Source organism: Balaenoptera acutorostrata, chromosome 4 (assembly GCF_949987535.1).
Source record: "Balaenoptera acutorostrata chromosome 4, mBalAcu1.1, whole genome shotgun sequence".
Classification (NCBI taxonomy): domain Eukaryota; kingdom Metazoa; phylum Chordata; class Mammalia; order Artiodactyla; family Balaenopteridae; genus Balaenoptera; species Balaenoptera acutorostrata.
The window spans coordinates 148,194,303-148,210,129 of record NC_080067.1 but is presented as its reverse complement, the minus strand read 5'-3'; the positions used below and the strand labels follow the sequence as shown (position 1 = coordinate 148,210,129).

At 54.3% G+C, this 15,827-nt stretch overlaps 1 protein-coding gene across 8 annotated transcripts; it reads left to right on the top strand.

Annotated features, from left to right (window-relative positions):
* Nucleotides 1-543: 543 nt before the first annotated feature.
* Nucleotides 544-15,478, top strand: ZBTB21 (zinc finger and BTB domain containing 21). 8 transcript variants are annotated; one of them, XM_057545593.1, is made up of 4 exons: nucleotides 581-676; nucleotides 2,095-2,184; nucleotides 3,628-3,825; nucleotides 11,748-15,478. In XM_057545593.1, exon 4 carries the CDS (start codon nucleotides 11,760-11,762, stop codon nucleotides 14,901-14,903), a length of 3,144 nt encoding a protein of 1,047 aa, XP_057401576.1. In that variant the 5' UTR covers nucleotides 581-676; nucleotides 2,095-2,184; nucleotides 3,628-3,825; nucleotides 11,748-11,759; the 3' UTR covers nucleotides 14,904-15,478. The 8 variants fall into 8 exon arrangements, with proteins under 8 accessions (XP_057401572.1, XP_057401577.1, XP_057401576.1 ...); XM_057545591.1 differs by lacking the exon at nucleotides 581-676 and adding an exon at nucleotides 1,077-1,371; XM_057545592.1 differs by lacking the exon at nucleotides 581-676 and adding an exon at nucleotides 1,077-1,490.
* The last annotated feature ends 349 nt before the right edge of the window (nucleotides 15,479-15,827 follow it).

The window sequence follows — 15,827 nt, the reverse complement described above, 5'->3', positions numbered from 1 at the left end:
AACGTTAGCGCCCAGGTCGGTTCTCGGCAGGTCGCACGCCGCGCGCCTCCACGCCCGCCGAGAGGCGTCCGCGCCGCCGAGATGCACCTGGACCCGGGCACCAAGGGGCTGCCGTCGGAGAACAGTCCTCCGAGGGCCGAGCGGAGGCGCCGCCGCAGCGCGCCGGGCCGGGAAGGGGCACCACCCGGCGAGCCCACCGGCGCGTGTCCCCGCGGCGCCAAGCCCACCACCGGGACCGCCGGGCAGAGCGCGGTCCGCGCCTCCGCGATACGCGCCCCTCCAGCCGCCGCCGCCTCCCCTCAGGGCGGCCCACGGGGGACGCGCGCCCCGCCTCGGGCCCGGGTAGGACGCGGGCGCGTGCGACTCGGGAGGAGGAACACCGGGCGGAAGGCGCGCGCGGGAGGACCCGGCGGCGGTGGCGGTGAGCCGGCTGCCATCGGGCCCGCCCTCGCCCGGCCCCCCGCGCCGCGCACCTCCCTCGCCCCGCCCCCCTGCGCCTAGCGGCCAATCACAGCGCCGCGCACGTGACGAGCGCTGCCTGCGATGACCTCATCCCTGGTGTGGGATGACGTCAAATTCAAGATGGATGGAATCACAGCGGCAGCGGCGGCTGCGGCGCGCGCGAGCCGAGTGTGAGCGGGAAGGGGCCTGGCGTCTGCCTCGGGGCTGAAGACCGGTGAGTAACTGTCAGGTCCCTGGCCCTAGGAGAACTGCGGGACCCGTGGGAGGCCACAGCCTCCCCGCAAAACGCGGCCTTTCCTGACGTAACTCTGAGGTGATTTCTCTCCTCCTTTTTCTCTCCGCCGGCGGGTTGCGGGCTCGGAGCGCTTCTGCGCGTGCGCCGGGCCCGGCGCTCACCGAGCATGCCCCGGGCTCCCACGTAGCCCGTTGTGCCTTCACACTGCGCATGCTCCTTGCCCGCACTTGGCCTCGCCCTCGCCACTGCGCACGCTCCGTCCCTCACTGGGCTTCCCTCGCCGGGCCCGGCGCCCCTGCGCCGGGCGGTTGGGGCGCCTTCCGGCCGCGGGCGCGTGCTCCATCCCGGGCAGGCGTGGAGGCCGGCTGGTGTCTGCCGGGGCGCGCGGGCGTACGCGGAAGCTGCGGGGCGGGGGGACCCCCGCACCTGCCGCGGCCCGCGCCCTCGCCCCACCGGCCCTCGAGCCCCGCCTGGCGGCCGCCGGCGCATCCAACCGATGACCCGAGTGGACTGCTTGCCCCGCCCCGCCTCGCCTCCTGGCCGGTCCCCCGCAGACCCCCGGGAGGACCCGTCTCCCCGATTCTCCAGCGCTGTCCCCGAGCGTCTCTGCTGGAATGCGGAGGGCCTCCCCCGCCGCTCGGGAAAGCCCCCGTCCGAAACCTGCGGCCGGAGGCGTAGGTTGCCGACCGGCCGCGCTGGAGACCCCCGCCCAGAGACCTCCGCTGGCCGGACTCCCCGAGATCTTTTCTCTTCTCGCCCAGACCGCTTACCTGGCGCGCGTTCACTGGCCTCCGTACGGGAGAGCATGGCTGTGACCGCGGGAGCGCCCCTCGGTCCTGGCCCTCCACCCCGGTTGCTGCGCGCTCCGACCGCAGCGCCGCGCGGTTCTGGAGGACGCCGCTTCGGCAGCACGGTTTAGAGGGGTGACCGTAGAGACAGGTTCTCCAGCGGGGCGGCCTGGCAGTGGGAGGTGGGGGAAGCGGTGACCGGAGCCCGCGCAGTGCACAGCGCTCTGGGGGTCTTAGGGCGGGAGCCACCAGCCCCGCTCACGCCTGGCATCTGGCGGCGCCAGATATTCCGCAGCGTCCAGGGCTGTTGACAGCGGTGACCCTGCGTCATCCATGGGGAACCTGCGTTGTGGTCTGATTCCTTGTTCGGAAGAAAGTGGGTTAATCCGTGTCAGAAAGGTTTCTCGTTGACAGTTGCTTTTGAAAACTTTTACCCGCTGGTGCTTGGAGTAAATCCTTCATCCACCTTAATGACTAATAGTCATGACGTTTAAATATGAGTACCAGTAGATATCGATGGTATAAAGAAAGTAGACATGGGGGGCATTGGTTCACTTAAAAATAACGTTGCATCTAATTTATTCTTCCTTTTTACACTGTTCGGTGTAGAGTGTGCTTCATTCTCTGGAAATAAAAGTTGGAAAGGATATGACCCCCGCCCTTGAGGAACCTGACGGTGTTCATGGCAGGGCATGTTAGGTGTGTAACAAAAGAGGGGCCGAGGTACTGAGAGGGTCTCTGGGTGAGGGGCGATGACTGGAGGAACCAAAGCCAGCGGGGATGAGGAGAGCAGACGCTAGAGCTGATCACGAGCAAGGCTTGACAGGGGCTGGTCACTGGCTAGAAAGGAAAGAGAAGAGGTTTCCAGTCTGGGAGACCCGCTGGCTGGCAGCACACCGAACTAAACAGGGAATGTGTGGGGACGGGCAGATGTGGGAGGGCAGGGTCCTAGGTGCCATCCTGGACAAGAGGGCTGCCCTGTGATGGACGAGTCCCGAGAAGCTTCAGCAGGGATACAGAGTTGGGAGTCATCGGCCGGTAGGAGCTAAGGCCACAGGCGCTCACACACAAAGCGAAGACCGCTGCCACGCGCTGCTCTCTGTGCCGGATGCTGGAGCAGCAGAGATGAGCCCGCCCAGGCCTCGAGCCTTAGTGATGGTTTCTCTCTTTGGCCAGCAGGCACCTGCTGGGCCTGCACTAAGCATTAGGAATACACAGCTGACAACAAGGGTTCTTCCTTTTAAGGACTCTCATGAGAGGGTAGATATAAAGGCAGAGCATTCAACATAGTTGTGTTATTGCAGAGGAGACGAAGTATTGTGGTAGCTTAGATGGCTGAGCTGCTGGCCAGGAGCACATCACTAGAGCTTTGTAGAGATGGTGACGTTTGAGCTGGATCTTTCTGTAGAGGTTAGCCAAGTAAAGGAAAGGTAAGAAAGATAGTCGGTGGAAACTGGGTGTGCAGGTTTGTAGGGTAGGTGCCGACCTTCATGCTGTCCTGTGAGGCTGGAGAGATGAATTGTGATCAGAATATGAAGACTCCTGCGTGCCAGTCTGTAGAGTTTGCATTTTATCTACGGAGGAATGGAACAATCAATATAGTATTCTGAAGGGTACTGGTGGGACCAGCTCTGCGTTAGGAAAACAGATAAAAGGCACGGTTTCCACTCCTCATCTAATCAGAGTGTCAGAGTACAGAAAAATCAACAGATATTATTGTTGTGTGAGATACCACGTTGGGCATTGCAAAGAGTGTCAAAAGACATTAAATAGATTCCTAGTCCTTAAATAGCTTACATTTCTGCTGGGGATACAGACAACTTACAGTATACGGCACTGAATAAACACTGCGTAAATGGTGTCCCTCTGTAATACTGCAGTTGAAAGGCGTTTGCTCGTTATAAACTGCAGTGGTCAGGGAAGGTGTGTACATCAGTTAGCTGGGGCTGCCGTAACAGAGCACCACAGACTGGGGGCCCTGAACACCAGAAATGTATTTCCCACAGTTCTGGAGCCTAGATGTCCAAGATGAAGGCTCTGGCAGGCTTGATTTCTCCCCAGCCTTCAGCTTGTGGGCGGTCGTCTTCTCTGTCTTGACATGGTTCCTCTCTGTGTCTGTGTCCTTATCTCCACCTCTTACAGGAACACCAGTCACGTTGGATTAGGGCCCACCCTTAAGGCCTCATTACAACCTACGGTCTCTTAGAAGACCCTGTCTCCACATACGCTTACATTCTGAGGTGCTGTGGGTTAGGACTTCGACCTAGGAATCGCAGGGGACAGTCCAGCCCATGACTGAAGGCTTAATGGAGGAAATGGCCTCGAGCTGAGCTTTGAAGGGTGAGTAACGTTCAGCTGAGTGGTGTTGGGGGCGGGGTTAGGGGGGATCTGGGACATTGCAGATTGGGTGACAGAAGCAGCAAGACCTGCGGGTGGTGTCTCAGAGACAAAGTATCTGAAGCAGGAAGTTATCACGAGGCGATAACTAAAGGCAAGAAAATTTAAAAAGTAGTTTGAAACCAGATTTACAGAGCCTTGAAGTCCATGTTTTTAAAGTTTTGCATTTTAACCTAATGGAGAACCTTCGTTTTTATCATTTTATTTCTTTTTACTCAGGTCTTAGGTCTCAGCTAATCTGTCACATCGAGGCATTTCCCGACCATCCCCTCCAAACCCTGGTTACCTCCCCCCAGTCATAGCTCCCTATTTATTTCCATTGTAGCTCTTAGCACAGTCCAAAGTTATCTTTTTTTACTTGTTTCCCTGTTCATCGTCTGATTTACCCCGATGGAAAGTGGGGTCCCTGTCTGTTCTGTGCGACCCTGTATTTCACGTGTGTCTAATTGTGCCTTGCACGTAATAGGGGCTCAGTAAAGAAGTTGAATTCATAATAGTAATACTTAATGTGTGCGTCCAGTGAATGACCAAAGTTTTTTTTTTTTCGGAAGCTCAGTCAGGATGGATTTGGAGGGCATGACGGGAAGGATGAATACCACTTGGAAATCTTATTAGTCAGGGTCCTTTAATGACAAGAGCAGAAACTGCCAGGCCAGCTTGAATAGAAAAAGAAACTTAAAGGTAGAGAGAGGGCTGCTCTTGACATTGAAGGGAAGACAGAGAATTGGGCCGGGAAGGACAGAAACCAAGGTAACTGCAGGAGCCTGTGTGGCGGGCGCTGCCGGCTGCACCCTGAGGCCAGGGCTGAGATGAACCAGCTCCGCCAGTCGCTGCCTTTGTTGCTCTCAGCCCGTATTCCAAAGGAGAAAGTTCCTAACGGGCTGGGCATGGTTGTGCACCCGGTCCTGAGCGAGGGGGGCGCAGCGCCTCAGACTCCTCGGGACCGGGTGCTTCGGCGGGAGCGGCACGACAGGAGGCAGCTCTGTGAACCGGGGTGCGCTCTGCTGGGTGGGGCGGCGCGCGCACCCTAGACCAGACCAGCCCTCCTCGGGGGACACTAAGCCTGTGGCGAGATGGGGTCCCAGGGGTGACATCGCTGCCCTTGAAGGGTCAGATCAGCGAGGCTGGCTTTGAACTCCCAGGCGCTTTCGAGGACGTCTGCACATCTGCATTGTCTCCAAGTGAGCCATGATGAGATGTAAACTCAGAGCCGCCTGCCTGCCACCATCTCATAGTAAAATCAAACGGAGAGAGTCAGGCTAGACCCAGAGGTGAGGGTCTGGGGGTGAGCGGGGTGTGTGTTTATATTCCGAAGCCAAACGTAGATGCTTTGTTTTTCTAACTAAGTGTTTGCTTTGTGTTCTATGCATTCCTTCTTTCTCCCAGTGTCATGGTTAGGGCTATATAAGCAATCTCCAGCATTCCAAAGGATTGTGTGCCCAGAGTTCAGTTTCACATTAATGTTTTGTATTAAAGAGAGATTCTCCTATAGAACTGGTGGTAAGGGTTTTGTGGGCTGGTCTTAGAGCAAGTTTGATTTACAATGTACCTTAGCTCTGATACCAGCCTGAGTGTTCGTCTCCAAAACTCGAAAGCTGGTGTGAGGTTATTTTGGTCCCTTCTCATCTCCCCTTCTGCGCCCATTGTTCCCCTCCTGGTGTCCTTTTATCCGAGTGTCTAGTTCTGCTTTGCTTCTGTTTATATCCCCGGAATGTTCTATGGTCCAGAATTGCCTACCTTTCCTCCATCTCCTTAAAAATCTCAACTTCCTACAGTTGGTATAAAGAGGGAATTATTTGCGTTGAATTACGTTATATTAAGATATGAATTCCCTGCCCCTCTTAGGACTCGGCACCTGAGGACTTTGAGGTGGTGGTATGAAATAGTTTTCTGGAATCCGGTTGTGAAGTGCTCCGTAGCCATTCTAGGGAATTGGAACTTCATTCAAGCCAGGGGCTTCTGGAGATTTTAAGCTCTGGCACTATTAGATACATGTTTCTGGAAAGTATCTACAGTAGAATGGTGAAGAGTGGAACCTGTAGTATTGATATCATTATAATTGTCCGGTAAGCAATGAGTCGCCCATCTTCCCTCAGGTCCCCACTGTTCACTCATCGACCCTCCCACCCCTCGGCCAAATTAACTGCTTCCTGTAAACAGAATTCGCAGCACTTTTTGTATGCTTCGTTATATTTAGTCTTACATGTCTGTCCTACCATGGAAACGTTCAGGAAAGGAAGAAGAGGAAGAAGGAAAGTGCCTGCGCGCAGACGGGAAACACTACATGTACCAGGAGCTTGCACACATACGGCGTCTTTTGTTCTTCGTAAGAATCCTGTGTGGTGGGCAGTGTTAGCCCCATTGAACAGGTTGAGGAAACGTGTACTCAGGTTGAGTGATCTTTACAAGGTTACATACCTAAATAGGTGGCAAAGCCAGGATTTGAGACAAGTAGACTAATTTGAAAGTCTTTCCCGTGGAGCTATAGTGACGGCCATGAATTGTGAACTGTAAAGATTCTCTCATTTTGAAATATCAGGAAACAACATGAAATAGAAACAATTTAGGCAGAGTTTGGGAAGATATTTGTGTGCAGGGATCCAAGTGGTAAGCAAGCCCGCCCCGCTTCAGGAGCTGGTTTTCCTGGGGGATTTCCTCCCAGCTTTTTCTGTGGCAAAGGGGCCTTTTCTTCCATGTTTCACCCACTTTTCTTGTAAGAGCACCAAGGTCTCCACTGTGACTGAAGTGGTGGCGGGAGCTCGGGCGCTGGAGGCTCATGGAGATGAGCGGTGGGCAGGAGGGGCCGGGGATGCAGCGGCAGCGCGCGTGTCCACGTCAGAGCCTGCAGACCCGGCATGCGCTGTCCTCTGTGAGTCAGAGGTCCTGAGCGTCCACGAGAGATTGGAGTTTGATGACCCAGCAGATTGATGGAGGAGAAGGTACCTCCAGCACCAAAGCTGGCCTCACCTGAGGCTGAAGAGCAGAAAAGCAGGCGGCCTTGAGCGTTCAGTCTGCACATCCACCAGCTACAAAGGGTTTTCTGGATTATCTCGTGACACGCAGCAGTCGTGATTCTCACCCCCGTTTTTGCCTGCGTTCTTAGTGTAGCATTTTATATTTTTAATGAAGTTGTGAAGCTCAATAAATATACCTACTGTGTCATTAAAACACAAAAGTCCAAAATGTTAATTGTTTGCAGCTAGACCAGGAAAGGGGCCATTGTTAAGCTTTGATGATTGAATTAAAAGGTAAAAGCAAGGGCTTTTTACACCTAGAGCCCTTGTCCTGGGCTCCTGAAGAGGATGGGAGAGGTCACCGTCCTCCGATGACCCTTGGGGGGCCTTAATTTTGCTCCCAGGGCCTCATGCCTCCACCCCCTCCCCCGCCTCATCACCCGCCCTCCCCTCCATGTGTCTTTTGCTCCAGCCAGGCACTTGGTCTTGGCCCTATGTACTGGACACACTGCTCCTGTCCTTGAAATGTCCTTCACGCTTCCTTCCTGACTCCCATATTTTCTGACTCCTGCCTGTTCAGGAAACTTTTGTAGAATCCCTTCCCTGACCTTCCGCTCACCTGGATCCAGTGCCATCACCTGTACTCCATCTGTACCTCTGCACCCTGCCTCCTGGTGCTCAGCACACCGGAGTGTGTGGTGGATTGACTTGTCCTGTTCCCACGCAAGACTAAGAGCCGTAGGCAGGACCATGCTTGTCAGACTGCCACCCTCCCTGTCTGGCCAGTTCTAGCACATACTAGACCGGTGCCCGACCATGAGAAGTGTGTAACGTGATGACCAAGAATCCAGGCTCTGGGGCCCGACTCCCAGCCCCACTGTTAACTGACTGGGTGACCTTAGCCACACTACCTGACCTCTCGATGCCTCGGTTTCCTAATTTGTAAAACAGGGATGATGGCAGTGCCTAGCTCAGATGTTTATGTGGGAATTAAAAGAGGAAACTAGAAGTTGGTATGGTGTGCAGGTGAAGAGCATGGCCTCCAGAGCCAAGTCACCTGGTGTGAATTCTGCTCTGCTCCTTATTATCTGTGCAAACTTGAGCCTCAGGCACATAGCCTTAACCCTGTGTGCCTCAGCTTTCTCAACTGTAAAATGGGGATAATGATGGTACTACCTCCTAGGGTTGGTGTAAATATTGAGTTAAAGCCTGAAAACTGTTCACAGTGCCACGTGGCAGAGTAAGCGCTCAGATGTTAGCTGCTGTTCGTGCCCGATCAGTGTCTAGGGAATGGTATGGAAAAATCAATACCTGGAGCTGTTCTGCACTGGTTATCAGGAATTTGGACATGCTTAGCCACTTTTCAAGCAGGCGCTCTCGTTGATGACTATAAATTAAGGCTAGAGTCAAATGAATCGTTTTAAATTCCAAATACTTTTCAGGGACAGTGGCTGTTCCTCTTACAACTCAACTCTGTGACTTATTTTTCCCTGATTTCCTGTTTCGTTCAAAAAGTATGGAAGCCTGTGGTTTAGGGATTAGAAGCAGTTACTTAGAACAAAAATAGAGGTCACGATAATTTGAAGGAAGAAAAAGAAGGAAACTTTTCCGAACAATGAAATGTGAGAAAATGCGGGTTTTTTGGCCTGTAGAAATAGGGAGCAGATGGTATGTGCATTAGCGTTGCTTCACGTCCAGGGATGTAGAAAATCTCACTTGGTTTAGTCCTCACGCAGTCCCTTGGTTTCTTAGTTGGGGTTCCCCCAAAAGCAGACCCTGAGACAAGGATTCAAGTGTAGATGTTTATTTGGGAAGTGATCCCAGGAAGCACAAGAAAGGTTGCAGGGGAAGTGAAGCAGGAAAGGATGCCCATGAAGGGTACATTAATGACCAGGTCGCTGCTCACATTTAGAATATCTAAACTGAATTCCTGAAAAAATTCTGAACCAATTTTTCAAGCTTCATCTCAAGTAAGGACATCCTTCCAGTTCTGGCAGAAACCTTGGAGACACCCTTAACACCTCACCTTCTTACCCTCTGCAGTCCGTCCATCAGAAACCCTAATGACTGTCTTTACCTCCACTGCTGCCCCGCTGCCCCGGGCACTGTCCTGTCTCGCCTGCATCAGTGCGGTGGGCTCCTAGCTGACTTCCCAGCTTACACCCTCTCCCATGGTCCATTCTTTGCAACATAGCCAGAGGAATCTTTCTGAAACAAAATTCAGGTTGTCGTCATTCTTCTTCTCAGAATCTTCCAACAGCTGCCCTGGTAAAAAGTGCAGTCCTTCCAGCGGTCCCCCCAGCCCTGCACAGTGTCTCCTCAGGCTCCTTCAGTGTCATCATCCACGGCTGCTTCAGCTCTGCTCCAGCCCTGCTGTTACCTCGTCTCTTCCCTGTGCCTATATGCTTGCTCTTCCCTCAGTGATCCTCATGGCTCATCCTTGCGTCCTTCAGGCCTTCTGAAATGTCACTTTGTTGAGTGAGTGAATAGGGGAATGATGTGAAGTTCTGGTAAAATTTGTAGTGTGTTATAGGTGCTGAACAAATGGTAGCGATTATGGTTTTCTTTTCTGATTCTCACAGTAACATTATTATCCCTACTTTATGGTGGGGAAAACTGAGGCTCAGAGAGGTTGATTAGGTTAGAGCACTGACCTTCAAACTGTCTTAACTCTGACCCACAGGTAATCTAGAGAAGATTTAAAGTATATGGGAGGATGTGCATAGGTTATAGGCAGATACTATACCATTTTATACAAGGGACTTGAGCATCTGTGGATTTTGGTATCCGCAGGGGTCCTGGAACCAATCCCCTGCAGATACTGAGGGACCACTGTACATCTCACCCCAGTGCCAGCTTACATGTGTGGAAATGTATGCATATAACTTGTGAAAGTTTCACAAGATCGTAGTCAGCCTTACTACATTTGAGACATTCGGACTTTTCTACTCTGCCCTAGTCATTTTTTTCAGTTGTTCACTTCAGACCACTAAATTGATTTTAAGAAACCCTTTTGAAAAGTACTCGTCCAAGCTTTTGATTCTGCATCTGCTGCTTTTCCCTGTGGCAACATCTGAACTAGCTGTCTCAAAAATTAATTGCACTAAAAATAGTGTTCAGAACACGGCTGAGTTATGAGTGTGGCATTATAAGCTTATTTTTTTCTCTGCTGGCCTCTGTAAATGATGACAGGGGTTTCTTTGCACATAAATAGATGTGTGATTACAAAGACAGTATAGTAGGATTAAGGGAGAAATTTAAATGGCTAGTCAAAAAAAAGGAAGGGAAAATCCCCTTCTCAAGCACTCACCATCGAGGTGAAATGATGCCAGGCAAGAATGAACCGCAGCTCGGTGCAAGCTGACCAAGGCAGTTGTCTGTGGACGGGCTCCAGGCGTCGTCTCTGGAAGCAAAGTCACGTCTCCAGGTCAGTCAAGTGGAGTCAGTACCTCAACAGGAGCCAGATCAGTGGTGAAGAAGACCGGGGATCACGCTTGGTCACTCCAGGTGGTGGCCTGGGAAACTCTTCCCTGCAGATTCTCCTGAAGAGCGCAGAGGCTGGTTGACCAGCAAAGCCTGGTCCTTTGAAGCCCGAGGAGAACTTGCAAACGTGCGGGTACCGTGTTTGGTGTAGCTCTAGCTCACCCTCTAGGGAATGATAAAACTGTCCAAATAGTCTTAGTTACTCTGAATCCATTTTATATTAAAAAATAAATGTCATAACTATTTTAAAGAACAAGATGGCATTATAAAACCAACCCAGAAAGACGAGACATTACCGTAGCAGCAGCCTGAGGGAAGTGTCAGATTTGGAGAGTCAGGCATCCTCTCTGTGTGAAATGGCTTCATCTTCGTCAGAGGGTTAATCTGCACCCTTTTATGCTGAATTAAATATCTATTAACCCTGCAGTTTCTGAAAATTAATTGCACATTTGTCAAGTCCTTACTAGGTATGACATACAGGCTCATGTAATTTTCGCAGCAGCCCTAAAGGAGGGCACAGTTGTTACCCATCTCACGTGAGGGACCTGCTAATCTGAGATGCTAGGGGACCACAAGGGAGGATCTCAACCCCAGCCTCTCGGCAGACACCCACCCCCGCCACCAGCCCCGCAGTAGGCCTTTAGATCTCACCTTTAGATTTGAAGAGAGTTTCAGTGAAATCTCAAGTCAAACCCCTTAGTTTAGGATTAGTATAATTAAGTTTAGATCCAGGCTAAAGCTTCTACTGTGCTATTTTTGAAAGTGTAATTTGGTAAGAAAATAGTATTCGGATTGCAAGGTGTTTAGCATAAGAAAGAAAACAAACTTTTTTATTCTTTAGTATTTCTAACCTTTGCTAAACACTTTGATGCAATAGTAATTAGCAAATGATTTTCCTCTTTCCAAATTCTCACCTATTTTTGAGACCTCTACTTTACAGCCTATTGTTAATTCACATTGTGTTTAATCATATCCAGTAATAAAACTGCTTTCCTTTCAGAATTACGGACTCTGTGGGGTTCGGTACTTCATACTTACTCTTTGAGCCAATAAGGAATAGAATTAAGCCTCAAACGGATATGGGCCCTAAATATGGATAATAAACCTTGTTTTCAAATATTGCTCCTCTACGTACCTGCCAAGTTGTAGCTGCCTTTTTGCTGGTACGGAAATGCCTGTTACAGACCTTAGTTCTTAAAATTCTTCAGTTTTAATGATTGATGACCTACTTAAGCCATGAGACTTGTTTCTGTATATTCTCCTCGTTATTTAAGTAAGATTGTTCATCCAGAAACCTCTTGTTGGGCCACAGTCCGCTAAGCATTGGCACCTGTGAGAAGACAGCTGACGTTCCGGGCCCTTGAGGAGCCCTCATCTGGGGGAGCTTCTCACCGCCCTGTTCACGGTGATCGCACATTTGTCTTGCAGGTAAGCCCGAGCATGGAGGGGCTGCTGCATTACATCAACCCAGCGCACGCCATCTCTCTCCTGAGCGCCCTCAACGAGGAGCGCCTCAAAGGGCAGCTGTGCGACGTGCTCCTGATCGTGGGGGACCAGAAGTTCCGCGCGCATAAGAATGTCCTGGCTGCCAGCAGTGAGTACTTCCAGAGCTTATTCACAAATCAGGAGAACGAGTCACAGACTGTGTTCCAGCTGGACTTTTGTGAGCCAGATGCTTTCGACAATGTGCTGAACTACATCTATTCTTCGTCTTTATTTGTGGAGAAAGGCAGCCTTGCTGCTGTGCAGGAACTAGGCTACAGCCTGGGCATCTCCTTTCTGACCAACATCGCTTCTAAGACGCCCCAGGCCCCCTTTCCAACGTGTCCCAACAGAAAGAAGCCCTTCGCAGAAGATGATGAGAACAGTTCTCAAAAGAGAAGCGTCATCGTTTGTCAAAGTAGAAACGAAGCCCCGGGGAAAACCGTGAGTCAGAATCCAGCCGACCCGAGCCACCCTCCCCGGCCCTCGCCCGGCATCGCGGTCCAGGCCAACGCCAGTAAGGCCCCCGGCCCCAAGCCCACGGAGCCAGCGCACCACGTGGCGGCAGCCGAGAAGAGTCGGCCGAAAGATGGCCCCGCGGGCCTCGCCGGGCCGTCGGAGGAGCCGAGCCGAGGCGGCCTGGCCAAGCGGGCTGCGGCGCCGCCTTCGAAGCCCGCGCAGGACCGGGCGGCCGCGGACGAGAGGCCGGGCGCCAGCGCTGCGCTCCCCAGAGGCGTGGCCGTGGAGCTGGCGCTGCGGAGCCCGCGGCCGCCCGTGCTGGCTCTGCGCGGCGCCCCGGAGACGCCCTTCCTGCTGAAGGAGGCGGGCCGCGGCGGCGGGCCGGGCGAGGACCGGAACCTGCTCTACTACTCCAGGCTGGGGCTGGTGATCCCGGCGGCAGGGCCGGCGCCCGGGGCCCAGGCCGTGGACAGGAGCGGCCCGCTCGTCAAGAGCCTCCTCCGCCGCTCGCTGTCCATGGACAGCCAGGTGCCCGTCTTCGCGCCCGCCGCCGACCTGCAGCCCCCGCAGGGCTCCTGCTCGGCCTCGGCCGACGCGGCGGGCAGCGCGCTCGGCGCCTTCTCCCGGGGGCCGTCCTCCAGGGACGCGAGCGAGGCGGCGGCCCCCGACGCCCGGGCCCCGGCCCCGCAGCCGCACCGCCTCCGGTCCTTCAGCGCCTCTCAGCCGGCCGAGCGGCCGGGGGCGGCCCCCGGGCCCGAGGTGCGGGTCAAGGCCGAGCCGCGCAGCCCCCCAGAGCCCGGCGACATCATCCGCGTCACCGTGGGGGATGCCGCGGCCGCCACAAGGGACCTGGTCCCGCAGGCGGACGACGACCGGCAAGACGCGAGCCGACTCCCGGCCAAGAGGCGGTTCCAGGCGGACAGGAGGCTGCCGGCCAAGCAGCCGAAGGCCGAGGGCCGGGGCTCGCCGGGCGCGGGAGACCCTGGCGAGGAGTGCTCGGGCCCGCCTCTCCTCGAGGCCGACTTCCCGGGTTCTGGCTTGAGCAAGGACGAATTCGCTGAGTTGGAGGGAGCGAGACCAAACAAAAAATTTAAGTGCAAACACTGCCTTAAGATCTTTAGATCCACGGCCGGCCTTCACCGGCACGTGAACATGTACCACAACCCCGAGAAGCCCTACGCCTGCGACATCTGTCACAAGCGCTTTCACACCAACTTCAAAGTGTGGACGCACTGCCAGACGCAGCACGGCATCGTGAAGAACCCGTCGCCGGCCGCCAGCTCGCACGCCGTTCTGGACGAGAAGTTCCAGAGAAAGCTGATCGACATCGTGAGGGAGCGGGAGATTAAGAAGGCCCTGATCCTGAAGCTGCGGCGCGGCCGGCCCGGCTTCCAGGGCCCCGGCGGCTCCCCCGCGCAAGCCATCAAGAGGAGCCTGAGGTCCCGGGCCAAAGGCGCGTACGTGTGCACGGCCTGCGGGAAGGCCTACCGCTTCCTCTCCCAGCTCAAGCAGCACGTGAAGATGCACCCGGGAGAGAAGGCCCTCGGGGCCGGCAGGGCCGCCAGGCCCAGGGAGCGCGCGGCGCCCGGGGGCCCGGCGGGCGGCGGCTCGGAGCTCTACCTGTGCCGCCTCTGTAACGCCAAGCTCTCTTCTCTCCTAGAGCAGGGGAGCCATGAGCGCCTGTGCCGCACGGCCACCGTGTGCCCCTACTGCAGCCTCAGGTTCTTCTCGCCCGAGCTCAAGCGCGAGCACGAGGGCAAGTGCGAGTACCGCAAGCTGACCTGCCTGGAGTGCATGCGCACCTTCAAGTCGGCCTTCAGCATCTGGCGGCACCAGGTGGAGGTGCACAACCAGAACAGCATGGCCCCGGCCGCGGGCGCCTCCCCGCCCCGGCCCGACCTCAACGGCGAGGCCAGCGGCCCGGCCCGGCCGCAGGCCCTGCCCGAAGCCGGCCGGGCCGACCCCGCCGCGGCCGCCGCCGCCACCACTGCCGCCGAAGACGACCCCGCGGGCGGCCACGGCCCCGAGCCCGTGAACTTCGACCCGGAAGACTCGCCCTGCCTCCCCGAAGACCTCAGCCTCTCCAGGCCGCTGAAGGTCCAGGTCAAAGAGGAGCCGGCGGAGGGGCCCGAGGAGGAGGCGCCCGAGCCCGGCGCCGCCCCCAAGGACCTGTGGCCGTGCGAGAAGTGCGGCAAGACCTTCCCGGCGCCCAAGCAGCTGGAGCGGCATCAGGAGCTGCTGTGCTCCGTGAAGCCCTTCATCTGCCACGTGTGCAACAAGGCTTTCCGCACCAACTTCCGGCTCTGGAGTCACTTCCAGTCCCACATGGCTCAGGCCGCCGAGGACCCGGCGCACCGGGAGCCCGAGGTGGGCCCGGGCCCCACCGGCTCCCCGTCGCCGCCCCCTCTGCCCCCGCCGCTGCCCAAGATCCAGCCCCTGGAGCCCGACAGCCCCACGGGCTTGCCCGAGAACCCGGCTCCCAGCGCCGACAAGCTCTTCGCGGCCCGGGAGTCAGACACGCTGTTCTACCACGCGCCACCCCTCTCCGCGATCACGTTTAAAAGACAGTTTATGTGCAAGCTCTGCCATAGGACATTCAAGACGGCGTTCAGTCTCTGGAGCCACGAGCAGACCCACAGCTAAAAGGCCGCCCGCCTCACTCCTGGGAGACCGGAGCCCCTCGCCAGACTTCAGCCTGTGTCCTGAACTGTGTCATAAGGAACAAAGTGTCTTTCCGAAAGGAGTAATAAAGGTTGCAAACTGTCATGCTTGAATATGAGTTTGAGGTAAACTGATGTTCATCAGCAGTGTCCTTACTCAACCTAGAAAAACTCCAAAAAACCTTGTGCTCCTGGACCTTACAGTCACAGGATGACTTGACTTCATTACTGTTGAAATTTGTTCTTGGTCGTTTGCATGGTTCCTCATTCCATGGTATCAGTATAATCTTTTACTTGAGGTGGTTTGGGTTTTTTTGTTTTTACTGATTTGCAATTAGTGAAACACTGTTCAAGTATTTCTTCCTTTGATTCTCTTAAGACGCCTAAGTTCTGGTTAAATCTCAGCCGTGTTTATAAGTCGAAAATGTATCGGAACGAAGTGGAGTAGTTTGCAGTATTAAGATCTTAGAATACTTAAGCAATAAAAAATGATAAACCTCAACTTTAATAAGTTATCCTGACACTTGATAAAAATAAATATTTGGTATTTTGTGGTCATTGAGAACTCTTTTTTGTATGAAAATTGTGACAAATATAAATCAGCAATAGTAATACTTAGATTTTTATAAAATAACAAAAACTTGTTCTTGGGTCATTTCATATAATTAGTGATGGAAGACTTGGGAAATGAAAACATTAAGATTTCTGGAAGCCCTCCACGTCGGTTTCCAAAGCTTCGGTAGTGGCGGGCATGGTAACCAAAAGTGCTCTGTCACGGCTCGGAATTCAGACCAGCATCGAGGGGCTGTGCGTATTTGCTTTCCTCTGGTTTGTGCTGTCACAGATTGAAGCTCTCAGTGTACTGGGACAGAAAACAAAGGTAGCATATGGCACAAAATTTGAATTT

Bases quoted from the DNA above. Each gene is read 5' to 3' on its own strand.
- ZBTB21 (XM_057545589.1), top strand. From the start codon at position 11,760: ATGGAGGGGCTGCTGCATTACATCAACCCAGCGCACGCCATCTCTCTC.